This window comes from Lygodium microphyllum, chromosome 12, assembly GCF_053477565.2.
Source record: "Lygodium microphyllum isolate KBCC chromosome 12, Lygodium_microphyllum_v1.1.10, whole genome shotgun sequence".
Classification (NCBI taxonomy): Eukaryota; Viridiplantae; Streptophyta; class Polypodiopsida; order Schizaeales; family Lygodiaceae; genus Lygodium; species Lygodium microphyllum.
This window is the reverse complement of record NC_141146.1, coordinates 17,941,917-17,953,450: the sequence shown is the minus strand read 5'-3', so window position 1 is coordinate 17,953,450 and position 11,534 is coordinate 17,941,917. Positions and strand designations below refer to the sequence as shown.

At 39.6% G+C, this 11,534-nt stretch overlaps 1 protein-coding gene across 5 annotated transcripts in view; it reads right to left on the bottom strand.

The window, feature by feature from the left end:
* Nucleotides 1-1,622: 1,622 nt before the first annotated feature.
* PFT1 (phytochrome and flowering time regulatory protein (PFT1)) overlaps nucleotides 1,623-11,534 on the bottom strand; it is a 194,660-nt gene continuing 184,748 nt past the window's right edge. For 2 of the 5 annotated variants that reach the window (XM_087689221.1, XM_087689225.1), the window contains 2 exons: nucleotides 2,554-2,640; nucleotides 1,623-2,450 (listed from right to left, as the gene is read on the bottom strand). In XM_087689221.1, the coding sequence (XP_087545347.1) occupies nucleotides 2,262-2,450; nucleotides 2,554-2,640 (276 nt within the window). In that variant the 3' untranslated portion in view covers nucleotides 1,623-2,261. The remainder of the gene's footprint in view (nucleotides 2,451-2,553; nucleotides 2,641-11,534) is intronic. The other 3 variants (XM_087689222.1, XM_087689223.1, XM_087689224.1) reach the window with 3 other exon arrangements.

Genomic DNA, 11,534 nt, shown 5'->3' with positions numbered 1-11,534 from the left:
GGTACACTTCTAAGAGCTGCATACATGAAGATGGCTATTTTGACACATTGGTCGTACTAGCCTAGTTACATGCTATGGACACAAATTGAGAGACCACAAATCATCATGCTCTCATGAATGATCCACAACAAAACATCAGTACCAAATGACATCATTAGAACCGAGTATGATACTCCCTCATGATGATAGAGGCCCTTTTTTAGACAATTAGCTTTTTACACACAATACGAGACATGCATCTACATAAGACTACTTAGGAGAGCCTTCAAGGCCTCTAGGCAACTAGCTCAAGCAAGACGAGAGACTTCATGGAATGCACAAATCGAATAGTGGCTCACAAGATATGGGATTGACACAAACCAACTCCTCCTCTTCCAATATGGACAACAGTTCCCCCTTCATACATCTCTCCCACACTGAAAGGAACTTGGTCATGTAAGACCTACTTGGAGCTTTTAAATGGGACCATGCACTATCATAGTACGTTCAATCAAATTCATCATAGAAGTTGCCCATAGGGAATAACTCTCTTCATGGCAAGGACCAATGTTCTATATCAACATTCCATGCCACGTCAGAGTGTGGAAGGAACTATCAAGAGTCTAGGAGCAAATCTTCCAAGAGAGATGTCAAAGAATTGATCCATGGATGCGCCTTCATGACAAAACCCTTTAGCTCTATATATCTTGGTCCTAGATATAGTCAACTAAAATTAAATGCATTGCCCCATACATTTAGAGAAGACAATAAAGCCATGACTCATTTCACACCAACTAAGAATACCTTCACGCTTAGCATTAGCTTTTGGTATTTTATGCTAAGTCAACAAAAAGCCCCACTAACGATCCTACAAAGGATTTAACATAAATTTATCCTTTTTACACAATCCATGCATGAAAAGCATTCAAATCAAGTAGATTCCCAAGAGGTGCACAAGCATATCAGTTTATAAGCATGCCGATATGACGAGCACATGGAAGTTATGCAAGAGAATCTAGTTCTCTCATAAAATTGTACTCAACAATCACAAGGCTTATTGTTTTGAATAGATACATCAATTTGTTTTTTGATACAATAAAGAAGATCTGCATATTTATTTTCTATGATATTGAAATATCCCTAAAGAAAATTTTTAGATAACACTTACATTGCCCATATGCTACAGAACACAATCTCTTTATTTACTAGTAAGATGCCTACACAAAAAAGGTTTTACTTGACCAAGTATACAATTTGCCATGAAAAAAGGTAAAAAATCATTGCTCTTATGAAATAGAATGGAGATAGTATATTGCAAAAGCATGCACTACTCGGCAATAAGACTAAAGTGACCACCACATTAACAAGAATGCCGTATATCAATTAGAAATTGATTCCTAGACATTAAGCACACTCAACTACCTGCTTGCCTTTTATTGCAGTGTCATCATAATCGTACATTGACCTTTTTGATAAAGGCTTATTATGGAAGATCTTATGTAAAATCGTAAAAGGCATATTAACTATGATAACCTCAATTCTTGAGTCAAAATTTGAAATTTGCAACAGAAGACTTGAATGCTTTCATGGACTTATAACAACATTGGCTCCAAGTGTATGATATGGACACTATCAATTTGAAATATTGCATTATCAACTCCAATGAGCATAAGGTTAAAAACTCTCATTTTCCCCTATGTCACCATTTATCGCCTCATTTTTTCCTTGTATCACCATTTAAGCTAACTATTCACTTACATTTGCACCAATGCCCTTTATGAAAGGGTGGTTTTACCACAAAATAAGTTTTCATCTAAATTACATAGCTGAAGGTACATGTGTGCAACGTGCACACGCTGATGCATGTGAAAGTATGGTCATGTAATACAGGATCATCATAAGACATGTTTTTAGCTCTAGGAAAGATAGAGCCATGATGAGCCACTGAAACATGGGATGATAATAATTTACAATTTTGGAGATAAATTACACCGTGTATAAAGTGACATAGGACAATCAATGTAATAGAAGACGTGTACGGTTCATTTCCGTAGAGCTGTTGTGTACATATAGGTTTAGGGGGCCAATAAAATTGGGGCCCCTATGCCCCCTATCTCCACATGTAAGATCCGTCCCTTAGGTAGCTGGCCCCCTTACCAGACAGTGTTCCCCTCTCTCTCTCTCTCAGGTTTTTGGGGGGTGGGGTGCAGTGGGGGGGGGGGGGATGGGATGCCAGGGGTGCACGCACATGCACAGGCATGAGAGAGAGAGAGAGAGAGTTTCTATGACAAGAAGCTATTTCCCTGTAAACTTGCAGGTCCTTGACCAGAAAGCTGACCTGATTGCATCAACTGTGGTCTGACTTGTCCTGACAGTTGATTCTGAGAGAATGTTTGCCCAATTCCAGAAGATGCAGTTGCCGCTTGCTGCTGCTGCTGGCTAGAAAGTTGAGGCTTGAACACCACCATGTCCTGCACCATGTAACAAAACTTATTGTCACAGCCAAAATCTGAATGAAGGCAATGACTAGAATGTCCTAGATGTTTAAACTACAAGATGGGGAAATGACTGTACCCCTGGGAAAAGCATGCCTAACATTCTGCCTGGTTTATCACTGCTCGCCAGTAGCAGTGTTTGAGAGGGTAACTGTATTACTGCACACTGAGCTTGCCCAACCACGAAGCAAAAGAAAAATTGAAAATTACCAAAGAAAAGAAATTGAAGACAGTTAGTGACTAGAAAGTGAACCTTTACAATGAAATGAAAAGAGAAGAAGACAAGTGACCTGCACATTGATATAATTTCTAAAGCCAACACCTCAAGCTACATCATAGATAGTTATAAATCAGAAGTCTGTACTCAACAATTTAAAAACAATGCCTCATGCTGAGAGTATCCAGCCAGAATGTAATTCTACCCATTATTTATCTGAGGTAACCCCAGTGTAAAGAACACGGTTAGGCCCATACAGCCTTGTAATGAAGCAGAAGATGTTCAATGTTGTGTCATCAATTCGTAACTAGAGCCGTTGGGCTCCAGCTTATGCACCTTGGATCCTGGGCCATCCACCATCTTAGTCAACTTGCACACTCAGCAGTTCCCAGGTGGGATGCCCATTGAGCAAGCCAGTTTTGAGCATCTCAAGAAAAGTTTGGTGACAACACCTAGTTTAAAGCTACCTGACCTAAGTCAAGAGCTTGAGGTTGTAAGACGCAAGTTCTCTTGCACTAGGTTGTGTGCTTATGTAGCAAGGTCATCCGATAGCCTATTCCTCAAGGAAACTGAAAATCCATGAGAGGAGTTATGCCACCCATGATCTTGAGCTATTATGATCCATGCTCTGAAATTGTAGCGACACAATTGGTCACTGACTACAAAAGTCTCAAATGGATCTTTACTCAACCAGACCTCAACATGAGGCAGTGTCATTGGATTGAAGTCTTGCAAGAATTTGATTTTGATATCAAGTTCAAACCTAGAAAAGAGAATGTGATTGCTGATGCATTAAGTCGTAAAGCTTTTCTAAATGCACTTATCATGGAAGAGCCATCTAAAGGAGAGACATTAGCTACCATGATATCGATGCCTAGCAATCAAGTCATTGAGCTAGCCAAAGAAGAGGCACACAAGGATCCTAAGTATCAACTAATGCTTAGAGAAATCCTAGTTAAGGACATTGATCCTAAGCTCAAAGTCAAATATCAAAATTTCACTGTGGATGATAGACTTGTCTATTTCAGGACAAGGCTTTACATCCAGCTCCCCATCCCACTTTAGGGCATGGATGGATGCTGTAGACAAATGTAAACACCAAACCATGGAAAATGAATATTTGGGAGACGAATCCAATCAAGAACTAACACAATCAGCCATGGAAGCAATGTTCCACACCCCTTCTAAGAACACATTATACAGGATGTATGGCTGTAGAGTCCATGATTGGACCATCTCCCTAGGATTTGATAGGCATGGAAAGACCTAACACACACTATGAGGAAATTCATCCCATGATTCATTCTGAACTACAAATTATGAAACAGGAGTTGGAAAAAGAAATAAGAAAGTGGGTCAAGGCCGTGAACTAATAGCAGACTAGAAGGCAGAAATGCAAGATATACAGATAAGGCTTAAGAATGAATTGCAGGCACAAATGCTATTTGAAATGCACACGTTTAAAACTGAAATGCAGAAAATGGCAGATGCTTGCAAATCTGAAATCTTGGAATTGAGGGAAGAATTGAACACATTTAAGAAAAAAGAAATAAACGTGCAAGAAGAACTACAAAAAGAGAAAGAGGCACTAGAGGCATGTGAAAGGGAGGTTCACTCATGGGCAGAAGTGGCAAAGACAACATAGAAGTAGATAGAAGAGGCCAGCCCATGGATTGAGGTAGTAAAAAAGAATAAAGGAACATTAGTGAACAAGATTGAGATAATGAATGCTACATTGGAAGAAGAGGCCAAGAGACAAGCTAGGGTACTACATGTATGGGTAGTAGGATGGGAGGAGAAGAGCAGCTCGCAAGAAGATGCTAAGACACTTGCCCACGATGTACCTGTAGCTAGTGCTTGGAGAGTAGGAAAAGATGACTCTTAAGTCCACAACTTTAATCCTTTGCTTTGGGGACAGAGAGAGAAAAAAAAGGCCTTTCTCTCTAAGAGTATAGCCCTCAAAGGTGAGGATTTATTTGGATGAGGATCTTACCCCATCACACATAGCACATCACAAAGAACACATGCCCAAAGTACTGGAAGCCCACAAAGAGGAAAAATGGGCCGTTTATAGGGATGGACCGGTCATCATCCTTGATAGAAGGATTGCATGACGGTACCAGGCCTATGAGACACTTAGAATCTAGTATGGAATTGAAATGGAGCCCTATGCTTGGATGCTGGTTACTTTGAAGATAGCTTTTGAAACATAGATATAGCCATGTATACAAAAACACACCAATGTAAAGGTAGTTGATTGCCAGATGTGCAAAGATACACGAGGAAAAGTGCATTTCCTCCAATAGCTAGAAAACCAGGAAGCACTAGGGGTTCTAGAGAGGTGGCCATACTATACAAGGAAAACCTTAAGGGGATGGTCCAGGTAATGAAGAGAGACAATGATGCATGATACTCATGGATTAGGATACATATAGGAAGACTACTGGATATATTCCTTGCAACATGCTACTTTCCTCCTGCAAACTTGACCTATGCCACAAAAGATGGATCTCCCTTTGATGTACTTTATGAGGACATTATGAGATATGCTAGCATTGGGGACATATTATTAGTGGGAGATATCAATGCATGCACTAGAGATAGATAGAGTAAATTTTATATGCATGGTAATGCCATGTTCAAAGAGGTTGACATAGATGAAACACGCCTACGTATGAGAGCCTAGGATAAAGAAGCGAGTACTTAAGGGACACATCTATCGGCCTTGAGAATTGCACATAGACTAGCTATCTTTAATGGTCTACCACAACGGCCACGATTTGACACTTTGACATGTTGGAATCACAAAGGAGGAGTGAGTACTAGGAAATACTTTATACGCTCACCAACATTGATATCAGACATCCAAAACTTTAAGATATCTAAGAGACCAATTAGCATAGTAGTAGATCATGCTATTTTGACTTTCATGCTCTCTTGTGGACATATGAAACATGGAACACCACAGCTCTCTAAACATCCTAAATATCACTTTGTGAAAGATATCTCACACATCTATAGTGGCTCTTTGCAAAATAGTTTACATACATTGGATTTGAGCAAATCATTGGAGGAATGTACAAGGGACTTACTTAAAGCCATACATAGATCAACGATGTATACATTCCTACACACCCTGCCTCGATATAGACCCACACTCTCTATTGCTCCCCAACATAGCTAGTATGATGAGTGCAGAGTTACTCAAACTAGCTTATAGAGAGAAGCGGAACTAGCACTTGGACACATCGTTAAGCAAGGGCATTCTTCAAACGCCTTGTGCAAAAGAAGAAGCGAAACTACTTGGCGAAAGCAGAAACAAACATATATCAATTATTTTTGGGCCGGGATAGCAAGAGTATATGGAAGATGTTTCATAAAAGACAGCCCCCCATACAGATTAAATACTAGATGTTTCATAAAAGACAGCCACCTATGCAGCCCCCACAGGCCTGTAGGACGACACAACAGTCTTTCTTCACTTGGAAAATTGTTAGAGATGCAATTTATAGACCACAAAAATAAAGGACACAGGATAAGGATGGGCTAGTGGCAAGGGGGCTAGTGGCAAAACGCTTCTCATATGCTTGCAAGATACTAGCACCACCCATTTTGGCGCATACATAGCAGCTAGAAACGTCAGAAACGTTTAGAAACGTCAGAAACATGTTTCGGAAGTTTCTTTCAAGAGGGGGTAAAATAAGAAATGTAGGTTTTTAACATAGGGATTTTTAATAGTTTTGACTGGGGAAAGAGGTTCTAAACCTCTATGCAACTCTCTCTTAAAAAAAGAATGGGTAATTGAGCTTGAGTGATAATAGAGTCAATTGAGAATAATACATTATATGTTACATATTCATGATCCATTATTGACTCGTCACTTATGTCAAAGTTAGTCTTTGGACAAGCTATACTATGGTTTAGAACTCAAACATTATGATTTATGCATATCATACAAAGAAAATTAAAATTAACATGTAAATAGCCTATCTATAATATGGACTGAGTCAAGTTGCAACATCATGATTCTCATTTAAAAAAACATTGACAAAATGTCAAAATCAAGAATGAATCGTAATATACCATAAATAACTACTAAAGTCGTATAATATTCAAATCTCAAGACAAAAATAGATACTAGATTGACAAAGTCCAATAACTAAACAAAATCACAAAAAATCAATCTCTCATCTAAAATCTTGAGCCCTCACAAGTCATTACACATCATTATCATCATGTTTAACATTGCCCATTAGTTTTTGTCAAAACAACCATGTTTTGGCTTCCAACTCACCAAAAAAATAAAAAAAGTTAAAAATGCCCACGTTTTTTACTCTCAGAAACGTTTTGTACTTTAAGAAACGTTTTGTAAGTTTCAAATTCAAAGAAACACGTTTCTTAGCTGCTATGGACACATATTTTTAATAGAGCAATATGTGAGGGCTTCCTATGAGCCAATTAGACAATACTATAATTCCATTCTTTAGGAGTTGTGATTCTTTGATTCCTAGCAACTACAGGACTATCATGATTGGCCAAGATATATGGATCTATATTGGAGTACCATAAGGTATAGGATGGGATATCTATGCATTATATGAGACAATGACAAATCATGTATGGGTACCTAGGGGGACTATTAGAGAGGATTGATAGTACCATAGGAGTAAAACAAGGATGCTTGCTCTCACCCACATTGTTTGGTTTATATACATAAGTGATTACATTGAACAAGGAGGATGGAGCCACAACCAACTTAGCAAGGGTGTTGATACCGATATTATTGTATGCAAATGACATTGTTCTTATTTTCAATTGACCAGAGGGATTGCATCACCACCTAGATGCTTTGCACATCTTTTATAGAGATAGAGACCCCACAGTAAACCTTGAAAAGACCAAAATGGTCTTCAATACTGCCGTACCATGGGTGACTGGATCTATGCACTAGTTCATATTTGGAGGAGACATAGTGGAGCATGCGAGGGAATATGTTTATCTGGGAATCACCTTCTTTGGGCCACTATTTACATTGAGAGGGGCTTTAGAGGCATATTTGGAGCACTAGGGAAACTTGAGAATCAATGTGCTCACATATAGTTCTAGAAGCCTCGTACTAAACTATGGTTGTTTAACATCCTAGTCACGCCTATACTACTATATGGAGTAGAGGTATGGGATTGCAACTTGTACCATAGGTGTCTCAGTCCATAGTCCGAAACAAAGAGATATTATGATAATGGTTGGGATAGTACGGAAAGGACACTAATCATGATGATAGCACATATGATTAGGAGTGAGCCCTCCACCCAACATCCCATTGTTAGAGCAAAGCTGGGGACAACACCTATAGTTATGGAGGCACTCTTCAAGGTAGTGACCTTTTGGCATAGGTTATGGGATCTCCCACGTCATAGATACTCTAGATTCACACTAAGTTTTTCTAGACGACTAGTAGTAGAAAGCGAGAAGAACTGTTGGTTTTCACAATGACTATTTGGATGAGTATACATGGTTTGGATATTGACTGCCTTCCATGTTTTGACTATAGTCTTGACTACCCTACACTTTCTCTCAGCCGACCTGAACCAAGATAGCAAGGACATGGATCCACCCACCAGTCCCCCTAGGATCAATGATAGAGTTCTACCGGAGTCACTTCTTGTGTCTCTTTGATGATGGATTCACTATTCGGCTAGCATACATGGACACCCATCTCTCCCACAACATACATGCTACTATTGAATAAATTCGCATCTCCTCTCATAGGCTACAAATGGAGACATGCAGATGGTTGGATACTCCAATAGAGGACAAGACTTGCCAACTTTGTGGCCGAGAGCTTGAGACAAAGGAGCATTACATATGTAGATGTATAGTATACTATGATATACAAGGACGATACCATTGCCTCTTCTATAAAGGGACATGGAGCTTGTACAGCCCACTCTCGTGCCAACCTATCACAATAATAACCCTTGTAGAAGAATCCTCAATACAAACAGCCTGCTCGGCGAAGATAACCCAAGTACCAAGCTTAGTGAGGCCATAAACTGAGAGAAGTGGAAAGCTGGAGTTTGGAACATAAAGGGCTTGTGAAAGGAAGCTCAAAGAGCGGTCGAGAAACAAGGGAAGAGTGCCAACACCACAAATAGGGATTGATACAATGCCACCAACAATAACTGAACCCTCAGAAGACACCCACAAAAAATTTGTGTTTGGCAGTAGAGAGCTCCGAAACAGGAGGAAATGGCTATAGGATCACAAGGAAGTCGATGTAGAGGGTCTGCTTGCCTAGGGGAGAAATACTGTCGCCTACACAAAGAAGCTATCATCTTCAAGAAGAAAGCTGCATTTTCAGCAAAATGCTGATGTGGTAAGGCCACCTAGCAATTTGGGGTGGTCTCCTTCACAAAAAATATACTCTATGTCTCCCTTAGACGATGATACCATGCTCTGATACCATCTAAGAGTGTGCAATGGAAAGAAACGGAAACGTAGAGACATGTTGGAGCTCAGTTGGAGGATTGAGCACCATGCGAGGAGTGAGCATGCAAGTGAGAGTGAGAGAGAGAGAGTGAAAGTATGATTTGATTTGGGTGTACCAACAATGTAGTGGTACACAAAGAATAAAATGTATTTTTACTTAGGACACGTAAGGGTGCATTCACATGTACAACTAAATAATGCACATGTACTATATATAGGTGAAAAAGTGCCTTTATCCCAACAACCTCCCAGTTAAAGGTCCGAAGTGAACCTCTAACCAACTACCACTAGTCGTATGCAATGCTCATGCTGAGCTTTGTTTATACTTTTAGTGAAAACATCTGCAGTGTTGTCTTGTGTGTTGATCTTGGTCAATGTGATTAGACCATCTTTCAAAATCTGTTTAATAAAGTGATATTGCACATCTATATGCTTTGTGCGTGAATGATACACGGAATTCTTAGCCCAATACACAGCACTCTAGCTATCACATCCCAACACTGGAGTACTCAAAGACATAACGAGATCCTCTACAAGTCTGCTCAAATATATAGCTTCTTTAGAAGCTCCAGTAGCTGATATGTATTCAGCTTCAGTAGTACTTAGTGCTACGATGTTCTGCAACCTAGAACACCAAGAAACGGCCCCACCAGCAACTGTATTTTCAGGATTTATTGGTTGCTGTAAGCCATTTTCAGCATGCCGATCATGCTGTACAGCACCTTCGTTTTCATTACCAATACCTGCATTTTCATAATCAGCAAGTCTATCTTGCTGTCCATGACCTCCTTGTGCTTCTATTTGCTATCCATCATCATCTGGCTCAAAAATAACTGGCTGACCATCAATTTTAGCCTGTGGTACAGCATCATGAGGCTCATCATTTGAAGTAATAGGTAGCTGCAAATTCTGAAATTTGACATTTTTTATGTCTTCAATGGAGGCAAAAGTACATTTCAGAAATTTTGCCTCATTAAATACAACATTACAGTTGTGAATAATTTTCTTAGATTGAGGTAGCCACACTCTGTAGCCAAATTCACCCTCATCACCATAGCCCATGAAAATGCCTTTGGTGGATTTCGGGTCAAGTTTGTTCCTCAGCTCATCTCTAACATGCACGAAGGCATCACAATTGAAAATCCGTAAATGATCATATGAGGCCGATTTGCTAGACCAAATCTCCTCAGGGATGCCATTATTTAAGGACGTGTTAGGAGAGTGGTTGCAAATGTAAACCGCGGTTTTAAGTGCTTGTCCCCAAAATTCATGAGGGAGATTAGCAGTGGATAGCATGCACTGCACTCTTTCACATAAAGTCCTATTATATCTTTCAGCCACCCCATTTGAAGAAGGGCTGTAAGGAGTTGTAAGCTCCCTCTTAATTCCATGCAAGTCACCAAAAGACTTGAACTCAATAGATGTGAACTCACCCCCATTATCAGTTCTCAAGCATTTCATCTTTGTACCTATTTGAGTGATCACAAATGCATGAAAAGTTTTAAAAACAACAACCACTTCACTTTTCTTTTCAACAAATAAACCCAAATCTTCATGGAACAATCATCAATAAAAGAAACAAAATATGCAGCACCACCCAACGATTTCACCGGCATACTACGTACATCAGAATGCACTAAGTCCAAGATATTGGACTTACGAGAGACACCAGGGTAAAATGAATTTTCCATTTGCTTTCCAAACTGAAACTCATTATAAAAGTCAAGTTTAGAGCCTTTTTCACCAATCCTCTTCAAAGAGGTAAGGACATCAAGTCCTTTCTAGCACATATGGCCTAATCTCTTATGCCAAAACTCTAGATGATAACCAATTTCAGCAACTGCAAGAAACTTGCCATTCAAAGCTTTACAATGCAAACAATACAAAGTCCCCTTTTGGTTTCTTTTGCAATCAGCATGGAACCCTTTTTCAATTTCCACAAACCACCACCAAACAATGTAGTATAACCATGCAAGTTAAGCTGACCAACAAATAGTAAACTCTTTTTGATGCCAGGCACATATCTAACATCTTTCAACACAAGCTCTTGCCCATTATCTAAAGACAAGTATACAGTGCCAATCCCATTAGTGCTACAAGCATGGTTACATGGAAAGAGGCACCAGAGTCTACAATCCAAGTCTGAGTGGCACCATCATCAATTGATAAAAGTGCATCAATCACATCAACCTTGGTAATCTGCATATCTTGCATGTGACATACAAGGGCATCATAATCAACTGCACATAATACATCAACCTTTGTATCCGAGAGCTCCTCTATGACTACACTGGAGGCCACATTGGCTTGTTCTTTGCCTTTGGCTGCCTCAGATGCATTTATCTTATCCTCTT